Source organism: Rhinichthys klamathensis, unplaced genomic scaffold (assembly GCF_029890125.1).
Source record: "Rhinichthys klamathensis goyatoka isolate OS25496 unplaced genomic scaffold, OSU_Roscu_1.1 h1tg000693l_1, whole genome shotgun sequence".
Taxonomy (NCBI): Eukaryota; Metazoa; Chordata; class Actinopteri; order Cypriniformes; family Leuciscidae; genus Rhinichthys; species Rhinichthys klamathensis.
In genome coordinates, this window is record NW_026607120.1 from 431,782 (window position 1) to 459,587 (window position 27,806).

The 27,806-nt window shown below is 40.8% G+C and overlaps 1 protein-coding gene across 1 annotated transcript in view; it reads left to right on the plus strand.

Annotated features, from left to right (window-relative positions):
* Positions 1 to 27,131, plus strand: part of klf7b (Kruppel like factor 7b) — a 43,356-nt gene extending 16,225 nt beyond the window's left edge. The window contains exons 2-4 of the mRNA XM_056242071.1: positions 15,616 to 16,225; positions 20,376 to 20,499; positions 26,648 to 27,131. Of these exons, the coding sequence (XP_056098046.1) occupies positions 15,616 to 16,225; positions 20,376 to 20,499; positions 26,648 to 26,699 (786 nt within the window). The 3' untranslated portion in view covers positions 26,700 to 27,131. The remainder of the gene's footprint in view (positions 1 to 15,615; positions 16,226 to 20,375; positions 20,500 to 26,647) is intronic.
* The last annotated feature ends 675 nt before the right edge of the window (positions 27,132 to 27,806 follow it).

Consider the following 27,806-nt stretch of genomic DNA (forward strand, 5'->3'; position numbering starts at 1 on the left):
CCATGGTTTTATGCCACATTGCAGGGCATAGAATGCAGAGAAGTCTGACTGAGAGTCCCTACAGTGGGATAGAGGTAATGAGAGCACCTGCTGGATCCCTGGCTGAGGCTCCGTCCTGCAGACACAGACAGACAATGTTAGAGAGCTGACACAGTGAACCTGAAGTCCTTGCAACCCAAAGTCATGTGGGCTATTGCTTTGCAGTGACATAACTGAGAATGAGAAGAAACAACCCTTTCACACCAGTGCCAGAGCTGTCACGCCAGGGTAATTTTAATCTTCTCTCCATGTGGCATCCTGCTTGTAATGCACAGAACAGAAGTGCTGATGTATGAGGTAGATCCAAAAGACAGATCTCAAGACAAGAATATTTAAATCCAATAATAGCCTTACATTAAAACAGCTTCCTTCAAGAAGTTTTATTTTAAATACGAGCTCGCCAGGAGCTAAGTTGCGAGGAATTTGTGTTAAATATCATCAATTTAATGGGGACAATCATTTATAGGGCTTCAAATATGTTCCTGTGTTTGTCGCCACAACCGAGATAGGAGACATTCTTGGTGAAATAAAGAGAACTCTTTATGTCTCCTAGGGGTATAGACCTTTACAAGTGCCTGATAATGGGACTGTAGCTGAAATTGACTCCCTTGGAGAACTTGGCCTATTAGTCATGTCTGTTGCCTGTTACAGTATGGTATGTAACCAGAGATCTCTATACAATACCCAGAGGGCCATGCATCTTATGATACAAAACGCCCTCCAACTCAGCCCCCACTTCCAGCCCGCTCCTTGACGGCCAGCTCTCTTTTGTTTCCTCTTGTTCTCTTTTGTCTCCATGTGTTGTATCCCCCCACCCATGTGGCATTCTCTTTGCATTGAGTAATGAAGATTAGCCTGGCATCAGTCACAATAGAACCCCCCCATCACTGGTATCCCTTACTTAGACTCCCCAATCTTATAACAAGCTGTTAACCCCATTTAAAAATGTCCCCTTTCAATCGGCTTGTGATGGGGAATAATCCAGCCCGAGCGATTTAATGAAAATCGCTGTATCCTGATTAGATTACCCCAGTGCCGCCAGCCAGTGGCCATTAGCCGACCCTGTACACAGATAAACAGCAGCCCCGCTCCACAAATCCAGTTAAAGGAAGACGGAGAGAGGTTTTCTGAGGCTCAGCTCGCCTCTTACCAGCCTGCAGTCTTACTGCCTTTGTCAGTGGGATTATTCCCCATTTGGCACATCTATGGTAAGGACTCATTCATGTCCTCCTGTACCCACTCTATCCATTATTGCGCTTGCTCATTGCTCTATCATTGCGCTAAGCGTGATCTTCTATGGCATATCTGTGAGGAAGATTTAAGTTTTATGTGATTTTTATAGAGCATTCTTACATATTGGTAAATCGTAAGGACGCATTGATGTTGAAATTGTGACCAATGGAGGATGTTTGGATGTTTATTTATTATTATTATTTTCTGTTAATTATGGCCTAATCACTTAACCAATATATATATATATATATATGTGTGTGTGTGTGTGTGTGTGTGTGTGTATAAAAACGTTAGATACAGCACTGCAATGCAACGTGTTCACTGCATGAGTTCTTAAAAAGAAAGCGCTCTTGCTTTTAAAGGGTTAAATATGTTTAATATTGCTGATCTAAAACTTAAAGGGATACTCCACCCAAAAATGAAAATTCTGTCATCATTTACTCACCCTCAAGTTGTTGCAAACCTGTATGAGTTTCTTTCTTCTGCTGAACACAAAGGAAGATATTTTGAAGAACGATTGGAACTTTGGCACCATTGACTTCCATAGTATTTTTTTTCTACTATGGAGGTCAATGGTGCCAAACAACTGTTTGGTTCCAATCGTTCTTCAAAATATCTTCCTTTGTGTTCAGCAGAAGAAAGAAACTCATACAGGTTTGCAACAACTTGAGGGTGAGTAAATGATGACAGAATTTTCATTTTTGGGTGGAGTATCCCTTTAAAATAAACCAAAAACAATTAAATATCCAATACTGGCCCAAAAAAGAAAATCCTAATATCAGCCGATAGTCAGTATGGTTCCAGTATATAGTGTATATATAAATCAATTGTCACTTTCTCAGACTTCTCCCTACTATATAGGAACATATAGGAATGTATATGCTACTCTACTGCTAACTAAGCATATTTGTGAAGCACCTACTTTTTAAAGCTTCAGTCCGTAGCTCTTTTTGGGTTAAAAATGATCCAAAATACATATTTGAGAAAATACATAACCAGCCAGTGTTCAAAACTATCTGCTTGCCTTAGCTCGATTCAAAGCGGCAAGCTTGTAATAATGTTTTTAATTCCAGTGGTACTGGTGGATTTCCGCGGGAGATTCGAGCATGTCTTTGTGTCATTACTTCACATCTGTACACATAAAGAAGGAGTCTCGGCTAGTAGGCTATATTGCGTGTGAGTAGGGCTGGGCGATATGGCCAAAAAAAATTATCACGATATTTTTTTTTTTTATCAGTCGATATCGATAATTATCACAATAAATGTCAAATCTTTATTTCTTTCAAGTTTAAAGGCAGATTTTTGCTCCTAAGTGAAAGTTGTATAAATCAGAGTGTTGTGGTTTTAAAAATCTGAGGTAGAACATTCAAACATTTGTCATTTTTCCTTAACAAAATAAATATCTGAAAAGAAAAATATTTCTTCAGCACAGTTTGCAGTGCAGGCTGCAATATTCAAATGACATGTTTTGTCTCGAAATGCATATTTGATGTAAATCGACATCCTAACTCAAGCTAATGCTACTATGTTAAATATATGTTCATTAACAAAAACAGTAACATCTGTTTTTTTTTTTTGTTTTTTTAATTTAAGGACCACATTTTTATTTGGTAAAATGTAATATTCTGACTGTTTGAGTTTTATTAAAATTAACCATTGGTCATCCAGTATCATGCATTTAGATCATGATAACCACAGATAAAGCCAGGTATAGCCTATAGCACCTCACTATCATGGCAAAATGTAACTTTATAGTTTCTATGGTATTTGTATGAAAAACAGTAGCCTAACAGTTAAATACATTATTAAATACTGTAATTATATTCCATTAGTCATTTAATACATTGTCTACATTAATAATATTATACAATTCAATATGTATATCCCACATTTCATGGTGCAGTTAATATTAAAGTTACTAGGCTAACGTTACAGTTAATCCATGGTAGGCTAAATGGATTCGGTATCAATTCAGATTCTGACTGTATCGTTGCGTACAGTGTTTCTCCTGTTTGTCAGCGGTGTTTCATCTGCCTTTAAACTGGACATTTGTGTTCTTCGCTGAACTTAAGCGCTTCTCACTGGATCTCGTGAGCGAGACGATCAGAGTAAACGCGCCTGCTCTAGTGAGCTCGCGCTGCCATTTGGACTTTGAGCCGAGCAGATAAACGGTCCGTGTGGCGCGCGGTTCAAATGAGTTTCGTTCCGCTTTTGGCGCATACACATTATCGAACATTTATCGACCTCTTGATATCGTTTTATCGAGAAAAATTATATCGCGATAATTATCGTTATCGTTTTATCGCCCAGCCCTACGTGTGAGGATGCTGGAGGTGGAGATTTAGAGCCTTTTCTCACAGCACTTGATATAATTAAACTTATCAATTTGATGGCGGATCCAGAAAGGTTCAAACGACAATCACCAGTGACAACTGGAGACTCACCCGTTGTAAAATGCAAAAGACTTTGTTCGGACTTCAGAGTGGCTACAGAAAAAAAAGAGACTGCAACCGGCCCATGCGAAAACAAGGATACATATCGGAAGGACATTACATGTAGTCACGCAATACTGACGTTGTTAACATTAACAATTTGAGAACAAAGTATAATTTGTACGGTTTTGCGTGATATGATAAGCGATTGTTAGATTTAATCAGCACGATTTACTGCAATGTCAGAACCAGAACAAAAGTGGATGTTTCTTACTAGTTCAGATGACATTTTCCGGTGAAAATTATTATGTTGGTCATACTTCCAAAAAGAATAATCTGTGATTCTGAATGCCAGGATCCACACCGGCACGGTGACTTACAGCCTCACACTCTCCTCAAACAGTGTGTTCATCCGCGCTGTGCCGTGTCGAGGGTGTTGAAGTACAACTCACGTAAAGTTGATAATTCCGCGAATGACTGCAATTGCAGATTTCGAACAGAGATGGCGACAAAGAGGAAAAACTGCGGACTGCAGCTAAAAGCAAGTACACCATGATCAACATACAGTCTGGTTATGATTAAACATGAATCCAGAATCGTACTTTGTCATCTCACAGACTTTACATTGTAGCACATAGTACAAAAACATCTTCATCTGTGTCCCCTCCCCAATGTAATTTCACCAGGTGTTCTTCACTGAGTTTATGAAGAGTTAATAGTGACTTTGTTCATTTGGGAACACGATCAAGGTCGTATTATGTCCTCTACAATCATGTGCTGATGAAGCCATAGTGCCTTTTCAATTCCTTCACAGCTTCTTTGTCCCTTTTGTGACCTCTGTTACTGAAGTCCCAGAATACTTTAAAAGCAAAACCAGTGTTTGTGTACACAGAAATAGCTCTCAACAGCCCTACAAGCACACCCAAAGGCTGATTGGCAACCAAGCCGCCTCTTCCATCTTTAAATGGAGGTATTCATTAGCTGCAGCTGCACCATGTCAGACTTAAAGTCTCCTTGTGTGGATGGATGCAGATGGAGAAGACAGCAGACACTGTCTTTCACTGTCAATCCTAAATTATTGAAAGTCTCCGATCAAGTAAAAGCTTTGATGAGACGTGGCACTGAAGGCTGGCATGGAAGAATCTAGCCTAAAAGGGTTTCAAAACAACTAAAATAGAGAAGTATCCCAATAGCGAATAACAAGTTTAATTTACAACCATTTAATTTTGGCTAGCCTAGTGCCCATGTTCTGGCCCCTAGCTAGAATGTAGTATCAAATGCAATTATTTAGCTAGCTGGTGCTCAAAGCAGGTATGCACTAGACAACATGCTAGCTTGCTAATCTTTGGTGCCAAGTGTGTCATAATGCTCTCAATAACACGTCTTTGCTTGTAGTAGCATCCATCTGTGAAGTAATCCTGCCTCTAAGGGTACAGTGCACAGATAATTCTTGGTTGTTATCTTGCATGATTAGCATTGCTCTTTGTTCCGCATTACATGCATGCTCATTCAACGTATTGTGGAGAAATGGGCCATGTGTCTGTAGAGAAAAGGCTCAGTGATATTTCCAGTTGCTTTGATGGAGTGGACGGCCACAGATGCATATTTCCTGTTCCTGACCTCAAGAGTGTTCTTGTCATAATAAAGCTGTCTCAGTTATGTCATGAACCTGATCAGGGCACTAATGTTCCGCCAAGTGCTGTCAACGAGGATAAACTCGTCCACAACTATGGCTAATGAATGCTTTTCTATCTCTGTGCTCCCTCACTAGGTGAAGAATCTGCCAAATATTTTTATTAGCTTGTGTTTTCTCACCAAATATGGTTAGGTGACTTCCAGTGACAATCTAAGATGACTAAAACCTATTCAGTGACATGTACCTAAATATTTGGCCAGCAGATACGTTTACAAGTCCACTCTCAAGTGTTTTGTCACAAGTCCAAGTCGAATCTCAAGTCCAAGTCATTAACCTTGGGATTTTGTAGTTGGGGAAAATATATAAAAGTCCAAGTCAAATCTCAAGTCCAAGCATTAACTTGGTATTTTGGGGAAACATATGCCATTCAAAAGTATGGGGTCAGTAAGAGTTTTTAATATATATATATATATATATATATATTATGTTCAGAAGTCGAATCTAAAATCAAATTTTTGGCAATTTGTGTCTGAGTTGCCATCTCTGTTGTCCAGTTACTTAGACATTCTATACTCCGATGCTTCACCAGACTCTGGTCTCACTGTTCTGTTCCTCACTTGATAATGGAAACAGGAAAATGTGTCTTTCTGATACAGGCAGCACACACAATAACGTCCCAAACCAGTGTCCTGCTGTCTTTTCACATTTCAAAACCCAACAATGTGGCTGCTATGGAAACAGCCAAGCCTGTTGTGCTCATCTCTGGCCGAGTTCCTGTCTGTCTGTTTCCTCTCATTTCCCAGAGGAGCTGGTCTATGTTTACCAGCCAAAGAGAGACACTGGAGCAGGAACAGCACTGGAGAGGCCCTCTCGGTCACAAGGTGCAGCTGCAAAAGCAAGAAGCAAAGCTAGGAAGGAAAATGGAGGGCAGGAAAAGGGATGAGGATTTCAAAACAAATTTGCAAATCGCATTACACGGTCAACATGTAATTAGCTTTGTGTGCGAGTGTAAATATTGATACACAGTAATGAGTACATGGAGTTTACACTAATCTGAAACCCAAAGCCAAGCTTAGCCTTTCTACAGAGCTCTCTGTGCGACCATTATGCTCGACGGGATCATCCTCACATTGTATTTGCATGGTGCTTTTTATGGTCTTCGAGAAGAGGGACATTACTAACACTTAGAAGCAGTCTTGTGTCAAGTATCTGATTTCTCAGTGGAGTCACGTAACATCGTTTCTGAACAGATGTGAACATGCTGAGACAAGAAAAAAGAAAAAGACTTAACGGGAGCGTCAAACAGAAGCCACATCAGGAGAACAGCTCCAGACATTACCTTCATCAATATATAATAATCCAAGATTGGAAACATGATAGAAATGAGCCAGACAGATGAACAGATCATCGAGTAGCACAGATACCACATGTTTTGTTCTGGGTCAAAGAACTTTAAAGCGATAATCTAGATACTCACGGTTCCAGATGACAGTATTATTACAAGTATGTTTTGACAAGTTAGATATGTTTATATCTAAAATAGGACTTTGGCCTGGCTGATCCTGTCAAATTTGTTGTGTCTAAAATAGTAGCAGACAGAAAAGATTCTGGGCACTGGGACCGGGCCAGTGATTCAATTACTCCAAGTACACATTTGAGCAAGGTCAAGTTCGGCACACGGATATTCAAGACATAAACTGCAGCCAATGTCTTCATATTAAGCAGTTGCAGTTATTACATAACAGAGCACTCACTTGTCCACAGGTTTGGCAGACAGACAGGCCACTAGACATAAAGGAAAGAAATATGGAGCATCTGTCTATAGCAGTGAACCCAGCAGCTAATGCATACACGCAGAGGCTATGTTTCCACCCAAGCTACGAATTTCATTTATGAGAAAATTCTAAATATATTGCAAAAAGTAATTTGGAACATGCAGCATTTCCATTGCTTGTGCTGAGTGGAAAAAAATGTCAATTTGATCATTAGAAAAATTGATGAATCTATAAATTATTTGAAAATACAATACTAAAAACATTAGTGAATTTAGGCATCATAACATTATAATGCACAGTATGGAAATGGATATTCATTTTGAGATTTGCTAAAGATTATATTTAACCATTTAGATTAACTTCAAATGAGTTTTAGATGTCTTTAAAGGTCATCTAAATGTACAAAATTGGGCAAATGAACATCCACAATTAAATAACCTGTATGGACAGAAACAGATCAATTAAAAAAAAAAAAAATTCAGTTGATATGATATGGTACTACTGACTAGGGGTGTAACGATACACAAACCTGACGGTTCGGTTCGTCCCACGGTTTTGAGGTCTCGGTTCGGTTCGGTTCATTTCGGTGGGGTGGGGGGGGTTTAGAAAGCTAAAATTGCTTTTATTTTTTATTAAACAGTGCTTTAATGAACAAATTGTGTCCTTGTCTTTAAATTAATTCAATTACAAGTAAACGTTTCTCAAGGATAACAAAAATATCTTCTAATGCTGTAAACTACAGCCCTTACTTGCACATTACTATAACATTAAAGCTTAACAGCAGAGCCTAGACTTTTATCCTAAATGATATAATAATAATCAACACTCAAATAACAAATTGTATGAAAACATGTAAACTGCACATAAGGCAATTTTTGCATTAACATGTTTTTACTCTAATTTGTTATTGTTATATAATAATTTACACAGTTGCTGTTATTTTCATGACAACTATTTTAAACATACATTAAATAATCAAGATATCATAAACAGGTTAAGTAAAATATAATATATAGGCTAATATATAGCATTTATTTAGTGAAAGAGTTAGCAAACCAGCAAGCTGTGGACACTGAATGACTTGCCTGAGGTAAATATAAAGCTATGTGAAAAACTAAGCGTTTTATTGACGTATTTCCGCTGTTGAAACACTGATTGAGTGTTTACACGAGTTATGATGCCTTTCAGTAAGTATACTGTATCTTTCAACATACCTTCGGGTGTCCATTCATGTTTATTCTGTAACTGAGGAAGAGATGATCGCGCTCCGCGCTGCCGCATGCATACAGTGATATCTGTCACGCCACATCTAAGAGCGCCAAAACGGCATTTATTGTTTGCATTTCGTGATCAAATAGACATAATTTGAAAGATTACACCTTGCTTATTATCAAAAGTAACAAAACACTGAGCTTATTGCGATTATATGTGGTTAATGGTGGTTAGGCAACAGCCCTGTATTCGTTGTGTACACACAACACATGAGGTGCAATGAGCCGGGGCTGGGCGGGGCCGCAGGGGGCGGGGCGTGTTCGGTTCGCCATGAGAGTATCGCGATACGTATCGTGGGTGGTGTATCGCGGTTTTTCGGTTCGGTTCAAATATCGTTACACCCCTAGTACTGACACATGCATCCCTATGCTCTGACAAGCTTCATGTTTGCTAGCAATCTGTGACGGATGCCTTACGTCTGGAAGCAACAGCGTCCCAGACATTTCTGGGAGGTAATAATAGTCAATCACAATGACTTTTTTTATGCACATTTAAGCATTTATTCAGTAAATGTACTTATAGCATTGTTTATGTGCATGTTGTCTTATCAAATACCCAATGTATCTATCCACCTCAAGCGAGCATATGAATATTTATTTATATTTATCTATTTATTTATATATGTATCTATTTATCTTGGTGATTTCATCCAGCATTTTAATGAATATTCATGGATGAAAACCCAGCTACCGAAGCCAGATTTTACTCAGCAAACCTACAGCATTGAAATGTTCGCTCTAAGGTATCATTTACAATTAGGATGTACAATTTGAAATGCCATAATGAAGAACTACACTGCCATTATATAAATGCCACTTGTTTGTAATCAAGTTGTGTTGTTTCTAAAAGAGCGACCCTGTGTAGTGCAGAGGTGGTTTTGAGCAACTTGATGACAAGCCTGTGTAGATGCATTTGCAGCGTAAGCCTACTGAATCTGGCTTTTTGTTTGTGCAGAATGCCTCCCTGACAAGCCATGCAAGTTACATTTGCAGATGTACACAAGGGATTTAAATATCATCTGGTTCCCAGGCAACCACAACAATAATGAAACCTATATGTAAATGCGTGACACAAAACCGAGTCTTTTTCTCCAGAGATCTGGAGCAGAGGTTCTTCTGCTAAAGAGCTGCTCAGTAAATCTGGCCCTGAAAATGTTCAGGCAGTTGGGTTGCCAGAGCCTCAGGCTTATTTGCAGTGGCCCATTCGTCACCGAGTGTCCAGTTTTGCCAACTCGGTAATAGGACACCATCCTCAGTGAATAATTGGCCCTTTTTTATTTTTTCGCCATTATACCGCAGCTCTGCACATTTTAATTTCACCACGGCAAGACCTGCATTGTTTTCTCTTGGGGTTTTGATGTCTCTTTTGGCAGAAGCAGGATATTAGAGATCTTTAAAATGGATCATTCTTAACATGTTACCAGCGTTCTCCCAATGACAGATAGTCAGCACCAATCCATATAACCCATCTCAGCCTACTCTTCAGCTATGCAGCAAAAGCAGCAGTGGAGAAATCAGTGGCAGGTGGTCATTAGCACGTCACTGAAGAATGACAAATGGTTTAGCCAAGGCATTCAAGCATCATACTTTTCACTAAAATTACACAATTTTCAAGATCGCTCTCTGCTGCTCAAACACACAGATAAGTATCTGATCTTACATGTGTAAATACACCCTCAAACTGCAGGCTGACTGGCAGAAATTCACAGCCTGCTGTAAGTAAAACGTTTCTCTTGTGTCCTCTATCTTACATCTTTTTTCCTCAGCAAACAAATGCTGCACATTGGAGGACAGGGACCTTGACTTGACAAACGACCTGCGACGAGCCTCCATCCACTGCAACAGTGGCCAAGGGCCAAGGGAAACGGGATTAAATTATCCACCCAAATTAAAAGAGCATATCTGTCTTGTCCCTGCTAACAGCTGTTAGCATTTATCTCCCACATGTGTCTGTGCCATTCATTCATTTTATAATCTGCGTTTATCAGACTGGCTAGGCCGAAGTGGGGCAGAGGGGACCAAGAAGAGGCACCCGGGTGCTAATTGCATTGCCATGCTCGAGAACGTCTGTGTGTGTGTGTGTGTGTGTGTTCCAGAGGACTCCACTGTTTTGGCAAAAAAGGGGGAGGTGGAAGTGTAAGAGGGGGTAGGGAGTGATGACACAGGTGCAGAAACAGGAAAAAAGGAGGGCTATTACACAGCGGGAGAGTCTGCAAAAAGTCACTCCATCACAGACCGCTGATTAAAATTTCATAGGAGGGGGCCAGAAGGACGAGTCTGCTGTAGGTAGTAGTTAAACAGTAGAAGTGGATGAAGGCCTGTGGAAGTAGATGGATTTCATTTATTTGAGTAGGGTTATGGGTCAATGACATATAAGTAATCACAATTTTAAAAAAAGAAAAAACAATCTAGTTTAAAACAAATGTGCCAAGTTTTAGAAATGTACTCTTTGAATTATGTTGGTTTCATATGGTTTAAAATAAATAAAACACTCTTGTTGTATACTATGTTATATCCATAGTAGTTTCAATTTTATGTTTCTAAAAATGCCATGTTGTGTAACCAAGTAAAAATAATATTTTCCCTTATACCTGGAATACTTGTGCATGTACAAAATATATATAAAAAAACATGAAAAATATGAATATGAATTATAGTATTAATTGAGGTAATTTTTTTTTTTTACAAATTAAAGATATAGTTTACCCAAAAATGAAAATTCTGTCATTAATTACTCACCCACGTCGTTCCAAACCCGTAAGACCTTCGTTCATCTTCGGAACACAAATAAAGATATTTTTGATTAAATCTGAGAGCTTTCTGACCCTCCATAGACAGCTACGCAACAACTACTTTGACGCTTCAAAAAGTTAATAAAGAGATTGTAAAACTAATCCATATGAATTGAGCCGTTTAGTCCAAATTTTCTGAAGAGACTTGACAGATTTAATTTAGGCTTATTCGTTGACCTACAGTATATCCCAATGTTTTCTGTCCTTGTGCTTCTTGGCGAGCAGCATGCAACCATTTTCTGCAGTTGTCGGATGCAATACAAATTGTTTGTTGTCCAAATGTTGCAGTTTAGTGAGAGTGACGGGTTGTGGAAAGGCTGGGGCTACATTTTCAGATGCAGTCGTGTCTCCGTAGACTCCTAACACGTTGCTGACATCTCTTTTGTGAGAGTGAGGTTGCAATGGAAGCGGCCGTTTGTTGACTGCGCTTGCTTTGATGGGGAGAATCACAAGAGAGATCAAAAGGAGGTTCGGCAGCCGTTCGGGATCGTACCACACTGATGTTTACTTTTCACATAAGTGCTCTTCTATTAGTTATTAACTGCTTTACTGAGTCTCTTTTCATGTTTTTTTTGTTTGGCCCTTTTGTTAGGATGTCTGCTTGTAAGAGATTGTAGTCATTGGCTTTATGGCCACTTGTCAATTGGCCATCCGCAACACACATGGCCATCCGCACACAGAGGTCTGCAGTAAATCACAAACTGTGATCAGCCCCATGCTGTAACTGTATTGTCTAAATGTCAGGATACCCAGAGTGGGGGTACAGGGGGATGGGACGATGACAGTAGATAAAGTGAAGAGATTCAAGCTTCACTCTAGTGTGTGTGTTTGACAGCTGTTTTCTTCCACACTCACTTCCCCCTCCCCAGACCCCTGTCAGCCTCCCCTCCATTACTCACCCCAACACTCCAGCACCAGGACAGCAGTGACAGCTCCCCTCCCTGAGCTCAGCCAGCGAGGTGCAGGAACCAAACTGAGAGAGTGGTTGAAAAGGCACGCAAGATCCGTGAAATCCTATCCATGACGGTGAGGGCCTCAGATGACTCTGATGTCCACCCTGCTGTGATGATGGTTTATATGTCATCGGGACAGATAGGATATTCCTCCGACTGTAAATTTGCAGGCGGCTTGGTATCTCTCTCTGTGCATGGATAGACATATCCTGGAGGGAGGTCCTTATGGGCTATAGAGTTTCGAAACACTTCCTGAGGTTGATGGCGAGTGTGTGTCCCTTGGCACAAGTCGTCTCCTAGGGTTCCCGGGTAATTGTTGTGTCATTACAGAGGTAATCGTGCAGCAGCTATCCCTAAAAAAATACTTGAAATAATATAGGTAAATGCATGTGGTGTGCAAACAGGCCAAAAGCCCTTCAATACATGAAGGAAGCATATTTAGTCTTGCTAGGTCATAAAAGTGTTAATAGCCATGGTGGAATCACAGCACCCTGGGAAATTGTTATGAACACTGCAGGGTACGAAATGATGTCATATAGACAGATTTCATCGCAAGATCATTGACAACGCTTGTGCTTTATGGAACAAAACATTGCCAGAGCTTAGGACAGGTTTTGCAGGAAGGAACACCTGTTCTGCTCATATTTCTGCATGACAGCCTATAATCTTTAAATTGTTAGGTGCATCAAAGAACCATTTTCTTGGGTTCCAATTGACTATGCATGGTTCTTGAGCTGACAGGAATTACAAAATAAATTGTTTCATTATAGGTCCTTCCGATCAGTATATTGGTGGAAAAGAGGAAAAATTAAACTCTTCTGGGTTCTTTGAAGCGCCAGCCTGGAAGACCAGTTCGGGACTTGCTAAACTAGAATTGTGAACCAAATTGAAAACCAAATTGTGCAGACTGCAAAATCAGCTAAGAACATGCTTGGGCTGGTTTAAGATGGCTTTTCCAGCAGGGATGAAAAACTAAAATGTTCTTCTATTGCATTACACTCTAAAACCCCTTTTTGAAATGTTTAGCAGCAGCGCTTGCTACGGTCCTAATTCTTTTTTTAAATAAATATATAAATACAGCACTTTTAACTCAAGTGTTGTTCTTAGTGACTACATCTTACACACATACAAGCACACAGACGCACACATACACACTTAGGCTTCCCATCAGCAAATTAACTGAATAAAGAGCCTCTCTTTGCTGGGTCGTTTGAGTGGCTAATTAGTCATCAGCGCATGCTGTGTGGAGAGAGAGAGAGAGGAGCGCAGAAGAGAGATCGGTTTTGCATCAAGAGGTAGAACTTCAAACAACATCTGATGAAAGCCAAAATGCTTAATTAAAATCTATTTGTATGAGCGAAAAATCATCATAATTTCAACCTCAAAAAATAGAGAGGGTTAGAAAAAAAAAGCTGTTTTGTTAGATGCGGGTGGAGATATAAACACATTAGTTTAGATAATGTGCCGACTTTATTATCCAAGCAGGGAGCGGAGACAGCGAGAGGAACTGACTCTGAGATTGGCGATAATTTCCCCTTTGTGTCTAACTTGGACTGCATCCACATTTGCTAATAACAGTTTTGCGATTCTCCCCCTCGCCTCTCTTTGCCCGCTCTTTGTCTGACATTGGCTCTTAGCGCTGCATGCAAACCCCCTGGCACTGCATTTATAATAGATGGAGCTCAGTGTGCACAATATAAGCAGGGTATAAAGGGGCTTTCTACACTAGCAGCCAGTCCAGAAGAGTCAAATCACCTCATCTACATTTTCCTTTCTTTTTTGTTCATGTAGTTGCTCAGATGTGTGTGAAAATATAGTGTGCTTATGCCAAGTTCTTTCAACCCTCTGCCATCTCTCAATGGCATGTTGCTTTAAGCTGCATTATATAGAGAATTTATACATATGCTGCACTGTGCTGATCAAAGCAGGTTGGGTATGTCCGCAGAGCATCTATTAAAGTAATAAGGCCTACAAAATGCACAAGAATGGAATAATTCCAATAGGTGCATGATCTCTCTTGGTTGCTAAAATTTCTGCATGCTAAAACATGGCTAAAAAAGCTTCAGTGCATGGATAATTCATGCACTCTCCAGGTAGCGCTCAGAATCATAAATGAATGGAGAGCTGAAGGGGAGAGCTTGCAGTGGTGAATTGTAGCTGCTGCAGTGGACTGTTTCAGTTATTTTAGTCTTTGTTGAAGGCTCTGCTTTATTGCATAACATGAGTCAAATTGTAGCTACTGCTACAGTATTAGTGCCTTTCTTTCAGTGTCGCCAGTGAGGTCAGAGAAAGTGCACAGGAACCATTTGGCTTCAAGTAAATTCAAGTCAATGTTTCACTTAAGCAGTAGCTGGGATTGCATGGCATTAGAAATGTATCTGATACGGTTTCTAACCCTTTTCTGTGTTTCCTTCATGCACAAGGGTTTACATCTTTCTAAGGGACCCAATATATTTTCATGTATTAATATATTTTCCATGTATAAAACGCCATTTATACTATATTAAGTGTGACATTGTAAAAACAACTAATTTTGGCCATTTAAAAAAATATTTAGCAGTAATTAATATTTTCAATTAATAATAATTAACTTTGAAAAACACACTTTGGACAATCTTTTTTCTCTGCTTTTTTGCAGATACCCTAATAGCCCCTAAACCTTAGTTTGAAAACCCCCTGCATGCATATACATTTTTCAATTAATAGACTAAAAAGTGCAGCTTATCAGAAGACAACTAGGAAATAGCTAGGAAATACCTTCATTTTGGACAATTTATTTTGGTCTGAGCTAAAGGAGATGATAGAATTAGTTAAGATAGGGCATGTACAGAAACTGTAATTTACAGCTGACATGAAGTAAAGAGCTGCAAGGTTTACTGCCATTTGACTGCCAAAGTGCTTTTACCGCAACACACTGAACAGAACTCTCTAATATCCAAACTGGCCACTGTGACTGGGGAACAATAATGTTAAACCACTGAAAAAGAAACTGCTGAGTGAGCAGTCAGTGAGCCATGATAGTGCTGTCTTTCTCTTCCGTCCTCCCTCTGTCTGCCAAAGTATTCATCAGAGGAAAAACAGAGTGAGGGGAAAGGTATCTTAAGTAATAAGACGGTAATTTCTCGCTCAATAAGCACCGTACAAAATAGCCTACCCTACATAGATAAATACTATTCACTCAACCGCAGCAAGTGTAATAAAAATTCCACGGATGTTCAACTTCTCTCCCAGAAAATGTTGCCCATCAGCTGCACTCGAAAAATTTTCTGTGCGAAAGTCTCTATGTAGCAGATGTAGTCGTTTACACTTTCAACAGTGCGACCAACTAAACCAACACCAACTGGAAAAGTGTTGATGCACCACGTGTTTCACTGTTACCATGTGTTTTTTCAGACGGTTACCCTTCCCTTTATAAACATCACTGGACTTAAGAGTATTCTAAGGCGTACTGTCTCATGTTTATGCATTTCTGTTTCTCCTGCAGACATGTCTCGAACTGGAGAGGTACCTACAGACGGAGCCCAAAAGGCTTTCGGAGCTCTTCGACGAGGAGCTTGACTGCCTCCTTACGCCAGCCTTCATGAGGGGAGACAGCGACGAGGACCTGATGGACCCTCTGCTGCCCAATTTATCCGACGAGCCCAGCCCTCCACCTCTTCTGGTATCCCTTCCCAAAAACCTCCATGCCCCAGCCAACGCCAAGAGTACCGACACAGGGCTAAAAGAAGCCAGTGGAGGGGTTAATCCCGCCCAGCTAAACGCAGTCACATCCCTCACACCACCTTCCTCACCGGAGTTGGGACGCCATCTTGTGAAGCCCACGCAGACTCTTACCGCCACAGCTGATGGCACGCTCACGCTGAAACTGGTGGCCAAGAAAGTGGGACTTGGGGCAGCAAAGTTAGTGGCGACACATTCGCTACCTTCGCCACCAAATCGCGGGGCACAGAGCGACGGTGAAGGAGGCCTGGGAACAGTAGGCGGAGGGGACATCCCGGAAAACAAAAAGAGGGTCCATCGTTGCCAGTTTAATGGCTGTAGGAAGGTTTACACAAAAAGCTCCCACCTAAAGGCACACCAGAGGACACATACAGGTGATTAAATGCTCCAATAACATATGTTTTAACATTTAGCATCATGTATAGCATTTAGCTTTCCTGGAGAAAGGCTTCTGGTATAGCAAGTCTAACTCTGCATGTAATAAGATGAAGTTTTCAGAGTTCAGAAAATACTATAGAAGGGTCACAAGAGATCTTGTGAAGCTAACTCGATTTTTGCTACACAGCCCCAAAGCAAAATATCTGGTTTTCTCTCTACTGCACCTTAATCTCAAACTAAAATGAGCCCAGCCACGCCATTCAAAACCTGCCAGTGCAGTCAGTAATTGCAAGAAGATTGATAGACTGACTGAGCTGAATCTTGTTTCCCAGCTAATTCGAGCTCACACGCTCCGGTGCCGTAGTTGCTGCCCTCTCGCTGAACCTGAGAGTGTGTTGCACTCTGCCATGGCCCCGAAACCTACTGTGACAGTGGCCTTAATACAGCGTATCTGGCCCCTGTGGCCAGCTGTTGACTCGGCAGGTTTCTGTGAGAGCTGGTGGTGCTAATCGCTTTTAGGCTGATTCTAACGTATAGATGGTGCTTAGCTTCTGAAGATCGGGGGAAATGGGCAATAGCAGGAAAAATGGGAAAATAAAAACCCTGAAGATACATTTTGGCTCGCTAGCTCATCACATAATGTGTTTATTACAAGACAGATTATTCTTTTAATTAGCTTAATCCTGCTCTTTCGGTTATCATTTCCGTAGATTACTAAAACAGGGAGATTAAAATTACAACAGGATTTAAGAGAAGCCTACTTGCTACAGGACTCTTTGCTAATATTTTTGTTTTAGGAGCACTCATGGCCCTGAAAAGTGAATTAAGCATTTCTACAGAATTCAGGGGGGAACATTTTTTTTTTTTTCAGATTGAATATTTTAAGATAACCTGAGAGATGGCATAAAACAGTTACAGGGTTGGCTGATGCCCTTATGAATAATGTTATATAATATATATATATATATATATATATATATATATATATAACATTATTAAATGTTGAACAGTAGGCTTACCTTATTGGCTGAAAGACAGATGTTGTTAAGCATGCATTAATTAGTTGGTGATAATCGAACAAAGCTAATGACTGGATTTGACTGGACACCCAAAGGGCTACCTAGGAACATCGACATGACCAAATTACAAATCAGAAATAATTTCACATTATGATTCACATTAATCTGGTGAGAAAGGGATCTCTGTTGACTTGGATTTAAGGTTAGATGCATTAGGGAGCTTTTATTTTGTTTTAATTGCATTAGGGAGTTTTATTGTATTAATATACACCAATACATCTGATTGGGTGTCAGAAGTCGCTTATTTTTTCCACATTCATTTACACTCATAAATGCAGACGTGAAGCCCTGTGGTAATGACATGGTCCTACTTTGCTTTGTCAACAACGTTTACTGAAGTTAATAGCACATCCCTGAATGGGATTTGGAGGTTAAAAATGGGTTAGAATCAGAGAGCTCATTTTGAAATGCAACATGAGCCACTGTAGAAGCCGAAGTAAATGGATGATAATTGGGCCGTACCTCTGAAATCTAAACTTCAGAGACAGTAATAGCTTACCAGCACTCTGTCTTGAGGAAATGTAATTAACCACACCGTACACACCTAGGACACTGGTGCGAGGGAAGGAGCTTACCGTTTTGGAGGGGATCCGTTGCTAGGAAACCATATCAAAAGACTGTAATAGGTTGATTATTTGCAGCTCTATACCAATTGAAGCTCCAATATGCCAAATCAATCCCACCTTTCCCCTACCCTCTTTGGGTACAGTTGGGGTTGCCAGGCAACTACATCATGCATATCTAAAGCAAGCAATAATTGGTTGGTATTGAGTGTCCATAGGTTGCATACCGACTGAATGGCTCTTTCTCTGTCTCTTCTCTCCTTTTAACACTCTCTCTCCCTCTCTTGGCTGGTTGCTAGGCGACTCCATCATGCATCCGTGACTCTCCAAGTTATAATTGGCCTGCGTTATGGTTGCCGTGGTTGCAGGTCCAAGCCTGCCTCGCTGCTGTCAGACAGCAAGAGAGGGAGCGAAATAAAGAGACGGAGGAAGGGGGCTACGGCATAAGGAGGGAGCGAGCGCGAGGGGGTCTTTGGCCAATTATTGTGAGTGTAGTGCGAAACGTTTGCCGTCTCACACCTGCGGCCAGCCACTCTCCAAATGACACAGAGATGCTCTTCCTGCACACTTGTAGCAGTCACAGACACAAGAGCAGACGTGGCAATATTTTCTCCAACTGTTTTTATAAATTGAAAAAGCTCAAGGACAGGCAAACATAATAAAATAAACCTCAAGGCACTTTGACCTACTGTTTGTCTGTGCGCATCTTGCCTGGCAGAGAAAGATGAGAGATGTCAAAGAAGGCCCGCTGCTTCTTTGCAATATTTCCAGAGGTGAACTAGTGAAAAAAAGGCCAAGTACATTGTGTTATATTTAAAAATCCTCTTCTATTTGTCATCGGAAGTCAAGAAATATTTTTATGGGGAATGGAAAGAGGAACTGGTCAGGCCTCTTACGATTCGTTTTCCTCATCGCCATTGCCGTGTCATTCTTTATGTTGCATCATAACAGACTTTCAGGATAGACTGAGCAACGTAGTGGTAAACCCGACGTTATGTCATCCGTTACATCATCTTGCATCATAAAGCTAAAAAACGAGACAGGATAAATAGATGAACATACTTTGATTTCATAACAGTAACAGTGTGCTCATATCAACTGCATACATTTTTGGGGATATGAAATATTGCGAAAGCGAATACCTTCCACTTTCCCCACATCTAACTGGATCATATTTTCCTTACAAAAGGAAAAAAGAAAATAACAGCCTGTAGTCATTTCCATTCCCTCTATGATTTTCTTCATCAGTTTCCAGAGTCAGTCGTGGAGGTCCAGGCACATCCTTGCTGAAAGACTAGCATAAAACAGCATGAATTTCTATGTTGGTCCAGACTAGTTTAAACTTGTTAGTATAGTCTTTCAAGTAAGGCAGGTTTAGTAGGACTGTTAATGACTAATCATTCATTGATTAACCATCAATAATCAAAAATCAATAACCTGCCAACTGCATCTGTCCTGCCTTCCATCCTTCCATCTGTCTATCTGTTAATCTATCCATCAATTTATCGGTCTATCTATCTAGTCTGCCCATCTACCTTTAACTACCTAAACTATTTTTTTTTAATTACATTACATTTGATTCAACAATCAACTACAAAAATCACCATCCCTACTTAGTGAGTTTAGACATGTGGTCGGAACCAATTTAGTGCCCTTTCTCCAATGGAGAAACAGACACTTTATTCTGGTTAGGAAGATTGGTGCACACAGCGTTTGCTGGAGTAGCTGGCAGCTCTTGTACTGTAAATATGGCATTGTTTCCCATTAAGCGTCATTAAGACCCCAATTATCATTACCACCTCCAGATCTGAATCCATGCCATCAACACCCTCCCCATTCCCACCCAGGCCCCAGGCTGAAGCCAGTTCTGTTCCCCAGGAACACTGCCACTGTGCTGGGACCCTCTTTTCGAGTGTTGAACCCCCCCCCCCCCCCCCCCCTTCCTCCCTCACTCAAGGCCATATTTTGAATTTGAGGCATAAAAGTACAGCATGTGGAACAATTGGTATCTCCTTTCCCATCTGTTTAACTTCATTTGAATTTCAGAGCTCAATGGGAGGGTGAAGAACATTTAGCACAAATGGCTTCATTTTGGATACTTGACTTTGGGTTATGAATTCATTCTGTTATGGTGACTGAGCACATTTAAGCAGCCCCACTTCAATTTAAAAACAGGTGGAAAATGACTCTGATCAAATCAATTTTTGTGTCTGAAAACGATCACCTCTATATATTGCCTGAGAAGGCAACATTTTTTACTATTGAGAATACAGGAGGTTTTGGCTACAGACATGCGATTGGTCGACTGGGAGAAAAAGCAGCAATTTGATTGGCTGGCTGGGATGTGTGATTGAGAGAAACAGTAATGAATGATGTTGATAATGGAACTGCTGACGGTGCTCACAGTGGCACAGCGGCTGCCTCGCTCCAGAGGTGCACCATCTGTGTACAGGTGTGTGTGAATGGTAAAGCATGGATTAAATGATGTGTGTTTGTGCATGCAGGTGAGAAACCTTACAAATGCTCCTGGGAAGGCTGTGAATGGCGTTTCGCACGAAGCGACGAACTGACAAGGCACTACCGCAAACACACTGGTGCCAAACCTTTCAAGTGCAACCACTGCGACAGGTAAGAGACACTGCAAATGCTGCAAAGCTAGCTCACAATAAATGCATGCGCTCATTTAACCCTTTTTAATTCTTTAACACTCCTACACATTCACTAGCCCACAGTCCTCAAGTGCCCATAAACAAATTCCTTTAGCTATGAGACTAGAAGACCAAACTCTCTCCCTCAAAAAGAACCCTCCCTTCGCTCTTGTTTTCTTAAATTCTCTCTGATGGCATTGCACATACCAAAACTGCATCAGGCTCATTGGAAGTTAGTACAGGCCCAGTTCCCCGCTGAATAACTCATTCACAGTCTGGTCCTGTGATACCCATTACTGAATTACTGTGAATATCTCATGCTCGCATCCTGTTCCACTTTCATCCGTCCTCCCTTCGGTACAGCATATTCCCACACTGTGGCTTGAGTGCAGGGAGAAAGAGAAGTTAAAGGCATGGGTGTGCATTCCAAGGTAAGAGAGTTATACAACAGTAATATAAAAGAGCTGGGTAGAGGCACAGGAAGAAATGGATGCACGTAGAGCTACAGAGGAAAGACACAGCATATTTGATGAGTTTGGTGAATATAATGAACTACATGCAAATTCTTCCCAACTAAAACACGACGTGCCAGTTACATGGTTTATTGGTACTTTCATTTTATTTCATGACTTACTAATTAACAACATAACAACGTTGACGTATATTGTATGCGCAAATGCGGCGACGAGTGCTGTATATCTCTTCACCATACATTAACGTTGTTGTTATGTTGTTAATTAATAAGTCATGAAATAAAAGTAAAGTACCAATAAACCACGTAACTAGTACGTCGTGTGTTTTAGTTGGGAAGGATTTGCATGCAGTTCATTCTATTAATCAGGAGCAGTTTCCATATGTTTCATTAACAGTTCATGTAAGTATTGTGATTTACCATGGTAACTGTTGTTTCTGTAACCACTATATTTTTTTAATATATATATATATATATATATATATACATACATACATACATATTCCTAAAAAAATTGGGTCATGGCTTAATTACCATGATGGGACAAACCAGTTGAGTTGGACCCACAAGTTGAGAACCACTATTTTAAAGTACCGTATGCACAATTAGAATTGGTGTGTCCGAAAAAATAATGTACTTGCCTGGATGGTTGCCCAGGCTGACTGAAACGGTTTAGGGCAGCCAACGGAGTGTCCACGAAACCTGCTTGAAAATAGTACATTTTGTAATTTTGTTTAGTTATGCTAGTGGCACTAGTGTTTAAATCTTACGGGCTATATTTTAGCCAAGTCACCTTCATTTATATAGCTTTTTTTTTACAATACAGATTGTTTCCAAGAAGCTTTACAGTGATAATTGTAAATTAATGCAACAAAGATTATTTTGGCTGTACAACAGCTCTAGAAGAAAGTCAAGCGCACACGCATACACACACACACGTGATGCAGAGGCAGCATGGTAAACGTGTGTTGGCGTTGGTGATAAAGAGGTGAAGAGACACAGAAACAGCAGAGAAAAAGGGAGATTTGCATTAGCATGGGGAGAAAGAGTGATAGCCTGTCAGGTGACAGTATTAGGAAGCTGTCACTCGGGCCTGGCATGCGGGCAGCAATTACACAGTGGAGGCCGCGTGCCCACTGAGCCAGCTCCAGGTGGAAGCACAATTAGACACGGCTCCCTGTCTCGCCGTCGGCATCAAACCAACCTTGCCGCAGCCTTTTGAAAGTTGTCCATTGAACATTTCTCTGCTGCTCCATCACAATGAAGCTCCACCGATCCCAGCGGACAAGTTGCGGCTGGGACGGCCTCTGTTCTGCAGACTGCTGCCGACACCTGAACAGCGCCGTTTTCCCTCAGGCTCAGCCAAGCACGTGAACTCTCTGGGGGAAGGCATGGGGAAATCTGTGTTCCTACACTCATTACTCAGTGTTTGGCAGCTATTGCATGACAAAAGGAGGAGGAGCCGGCTTGGATAAGCAAATCTACATTGACAATTCTTTCTCCCTTATGTCAGTTATAAACAAGGGCATTTTCTGAAGTTGAGGTCTAGCCTAAGCAATTTAGTTCCGCTGCAGAATCCCACACACAGATCCCCATCATTCCCTGGGAAGCATTTATAAATTGAGCCCTCCTGTTATTCACTTTTAATACTAAACCTTGAAGAACCTTTCAGGGAAGCACATCCATTTTTGGTTGTGCATTGAATTATGGGTGTATAAAGAATGGAAAAAAACTATTACAAATGTGAACAGTGATGCTGCTGGAATGTGAAAGTGTCCTTGTGCAGCATTATTACTCTTGACTGGGATAACAATAAAGAATAATGTGTAGCAATGGCAGAAGGAGACCGTATTTATTGTCTGATGGCAGAAAGGATGCCTAGTTGAATCTGGATGGAATAAGCCAGGGGCTAAAGGTGATTCTGAGTGTACACTGTTGAAAAGGTGTGCAAAACTGCCCATTATGGTCTTCAATTTTGCAACTGACCTCTTCTCTGGCACTGCCTCCAGTCAGTTCAGGACGAGTCCCATTACAGAATTTTTTTTTAATTGTATTTAAATTGTCTTACTAAACAAAGGCAGCTGCAGTCATGTGGCAACACCATTAGATATTAGAATAGAACAGTCAATACATAATACAGCATTTCTTCCATGATTTTTGGCATAGTGCCAGACATGTGCATCCGTCTTAAGTTACAGAGATAGTTACTCTGAGGCAACCTGAGAATAGGAGTCTTGCTCAAGTCCACAACAGTGATTAAGAATTAAGTTTAAGAATTAAATTAAAAACCAGTGCTGACTAAAATTACTTATGCCAAACTTTTAGGGTATATTTAAAAAAAAAAAAAAAAAGGCTTAACATTTTTTCACATTATCTAGAAGATAAAACAAGATTTGGAACAGCATGAGCCATGGTATTTCTCTCAGTTAGGTGTAATTACACAGAGTGTGTTACCATCACAAAAGCTACAGTCAAGGGCAGTCTAACAGTAAATACAGTCAGCCAACACACACAGTCATACTGTCTCACAGTCACACACACACAAGTGTATTGGGCATCATTAATCCTGCCTAATCAAGCACAGCCCCCTGTTGGGTGTTGAGAGGGGTTGAGTGAGAGGTGGGGGGAGGGGTTATGAGATCTAAGGGTGTGCCAGCTGGTGTAGCAGCCACTTACAGTGAGTCACAGGACCATCTGTCCAGTCGCTCTATCCTACCTCCACACACACACACACGCATATTTACACCTAGATCAATGCAAATCACAAACAAAAATTTAACCGAGTGTAATATACAATGTCATCAAGCTCTGCAAAAATATTCACATACCTGAACAAAAGTGAAATGTATATATGTCATTCACCTAATGCAAATCCACAGATGATGATTGGTCAATACTGAAGTCTAGCAGTATTTTACTAAACAATAAAAGAAATAAAGAAAACTTGTCTTGGCTGCTACTGGGGTGCTGGAAATGGTCAGGTGTACACTCACCTAAAGGATTATTAGGACCACCATACTAATAATGTTTGACCCCCTTTCACCTTCAGAACTGCCTTAATTCTACGTGGCATTGATTCAACAAGGTGCTGAAAGCATTCTTTAGAAATGTTGGCCCATATTGATAGGATAGCATCTTGCAGTTGATGGAGATTTGTGGGATGCACATCCAGGGCACGAAGCTCCCGTTCCACCACATCCCAAAGATGCTCTATTGGGTTGAGATCTGGTGACTGTGGGGGCCATTTTAGTACAGTGAACTCATTGTCATGTTCAAGAAACCAATTTGAAATGATTCAAGCTTTGTGACATGGTGCATTATCCTGCTGGAAGTAGCCATCAGAGGATGGGTACATGGTGGCCATAAAGGGATGCACATGGTCAGAAACAATGCTCAGGTAGGCCGTGGCATTTAAACGATGCCCAATTGGCACTAAGGGGCCTAAAGTGTGCCAAGAAAACATCCCCCACACCATTACACCACCACCACCAGCATGCACAGTAGTAACAAGGCATGATGGATCCATGTTCTCATTCTGTTTACGCCAAATTCTGACTCTACCATCTGAATGCCTCAACAGAAATCGAGACTCATCAGACCAGGCAAAATTTTTCCAGTCTTCAACTGTCCAATTTTGGTGAGCTCTTGCAAATTGTAGCCTCTTTTTCCTATTTGTAGTGGAGATGAGTGGTACCCGGTGGGGTCTTCTGCTGTTGTAGCCCATCCGCCTCAAGGTTGTGCGTGTTCTGGCTTCACAAATGCTTTGCTGCATACCTCGGTTGTAACGAGTGGTTATTTCAGTCAAAGTTGCTCTTCTATCAGCTTGAATCAGTCGGTCCATTCTCCTCTGACCTCTAGCATCAACAAGGCATTTTCGCCCACAGGATTGCCGCATACTGGATGTTTTTCCCTTTTCACACCATTCTTTGTAAACCCTAGAAATGGTTGTGCGTGAAAATCCCAGTAACTGAGCAGATTGTGAAATACTCAGACCGGCCCGTCTGGCACCAACAACCATGCCACGCTCAAAATTGCTTAAATCACCTTTCTTTCCCATTCTCACATTCAGTTTGGAGTTCAGGAGATTGTCTTGACCAGGACCACAGCCCTAAATGCATTGAAGCAACTGCCATGTGATTGGTTGATTAGATAATTGCATTAATGAGAAATTGAACAGGTGTTCCTAATAATCCTTTAGGTGAGTGTATGTGCTTATTTTGTCAAGAAAAAAGGTCAATGCAATGGAAAAAGTAACCACCCATTTTCAGTGGCCTTCGTTCTGAATACTTTTCCCCAATTAAAAAAAAATCCTCAATAAAAACAAACAAACAAACAAAGAGACAAATCACAAAATTACACATTTTAATTTGAAGTAAATAAATAAGTATGGTGGGGGGATACATTTATAAGGTTTGGTTTTTATGAGGGAATGAACTACAATCCCCATGAAGCACTGTGAATGGCAAAACATTTTTTGATTTGTAATCATTGGTTTTGCACATAATATACAGTATGTCAATTAATTCCAATATTTTAGCTTTTTTTTTTTGTTTAACTTAAAAGATCATGGTAGGTCTGTCTTGAAAGGTTTCTATGGAATCATGTAAAAAAATTCTCTATGGAGAAAAAATTAATGGGATTGTTACTTCTAAAACCCAGCTGTTGCCTTCTATAGACCTTAAGGTCTCATTGGGCATACAGGTATGACTGATCATTGGAAGTCCATTTGAAAGATTTTCCTTGAAGGACCAAACAGAGAAAGAGAGAAAATACTAAGAGAATGATTGTACATTTGTTCAATATTCAGAACAGAATTCTGCGAAGCAACTAGGGAAAACCAGAAACTGTCAGACTGAGATATAATGTAGAAAAACCAACTGTGTCTACCTGTATACACACCCTCCTCCCACCCCATTTTGCATCTTGGCTGCTTCCCATCCAAAAAGCAACAGCAGATTTAACACTGTGGCTCTCGACTAATTAATAATGGATACAGCCAGAGGCAAACTGAAATTATAATTCTCTACTCCTAAAACTCTCCAAGTTTGTATTCATTCCAGTTAAGATTCACTTTCAACACTTGTTTGGCTGTAATACAGTAATCCTCATAGCCATATAAATGTAGAGTAGAAATGCCATCGCAACACCATATTTTCTAAGCATGGTTATGTATTGCTCCTACCAGCAGTGGTTACATGTGAGCTTAATTGATGATGACACAAAAAAGCCCATGGCCCACTACGAGAAACCAACCGCTATGACTCAAGTGCTACATAACTAATGCAGTCGCACAGTTTAAACAATACCATTTCACCTCCAGCCTCGAAATGATTTCCTAATTCAAACGGGCTCCCTGTGATTTGTGGTCGCACTCCCAAAAAAATATTTATTGCGCAAGGCTCAGCACAGACTTTGCTGCTAACTGCATTGGCAAGCTATGCGTTCAAAACGTTCTGTCACCAGTTTTAGAGCAAAAAGCTGGCTATGCTTAATTTTTTTTTTTTTTTCCCAAACGCCAAATGTTGTTTTCTCTGTTCCATCTGCAAAGCTGCCACACATCTTCCAAGAAACTTAGATCGTGGCCCTCTTTAGCGCAATCATAAACGTGTTTCCTTAAGTGATTCCAAGCTAACTCTCTTTCTTTCTCTCTTTACAGATGTTTTTCCAGGTCTGATCACTTGGCTCTGCACATGAAGCGACATATCTAAGGCCGAGGGAGACGGGAGAGAGAGAGTGAGAGAAAAAGAGTGAGAACGAAGAGAAGAACATGTGTGCACCGCCCATTCGGGAACATTCACAACAGACTTTGGGTGCACACGAGGGGTCTGGCCACAAACGTCACCAGGAGGAACATGCGAGGCAGCGTGGGCAAGCGTTGTTGGATTCTACACCCTCTCAAGACCGTACAAAAGCCTTTTCATCAGCGATTAGCCATGCCTTACTGAGCGTTAGCTTGGAGGTCAGACACTGCCAAACACCACCTTTTTTTCCCCTCATTCTCTTTTTGTACAGTAACTTACCACTAGCATGGGACAGTAAACTGAACGCTACATGTACAAAACCGAAACGCACATGTCATTCATCACGTAACATAGTTCTACTAGAGAATCAACGTTCATTGTACATTCTGGAACTTCCTTTTTCTTTTTCCCAAGGACACATCACAATTACCAACCTGCAGCTATGTCGTATACAGCAAGCAACCAAACACGGAAAACAACATTGCCAATACGTTCGGAGGAGTGACCAATGGAAGTAGCGGCCAAACGCAACGCACGGCCCCCGAAGCAGTCTCTGCAAGGGAAAAATGAAAAACAAAAAATACGGCAACGCTCAGGATGTGTGCTGATTTCTTGTACTCTTTCGCTCAGGAGCGAACTCTTCTCTGCTCTTCACGCCCGTCACCTCACGGGCGACCGAAATGATGCGCAGCGACACTTTCTTGCCTTTGTTTTTTTTTTTAAAGACTGTTAAAAAGGTGGTTTGTTTTCCTTCTGTGCTGAAATGTCTTAAACTTCTGAAAAGTGAAAACTTACTTTGTGAACACAAGCATAAATGTGCACATACGGGCAACGGGAGGGAACTGTGAGCCCTTCTCAGTATGCACAAGGTTCAGTGGCTGCTATCTGGCACTGAAACGTAACATTGGAAGCATAAGACGGGAACATAAACCCCCAGAAAAGTTTGAAACTGCTGGCTTGGTGTGAAAGGACAGAAGTCTTCTATTTTTCATTTAGCTTTGCTCAGACTTGATCCGGGAAAAGTGAACCAGAGTGCGTCGGCACGGACCTTGTGTGATGCTCTTGACACTGGAA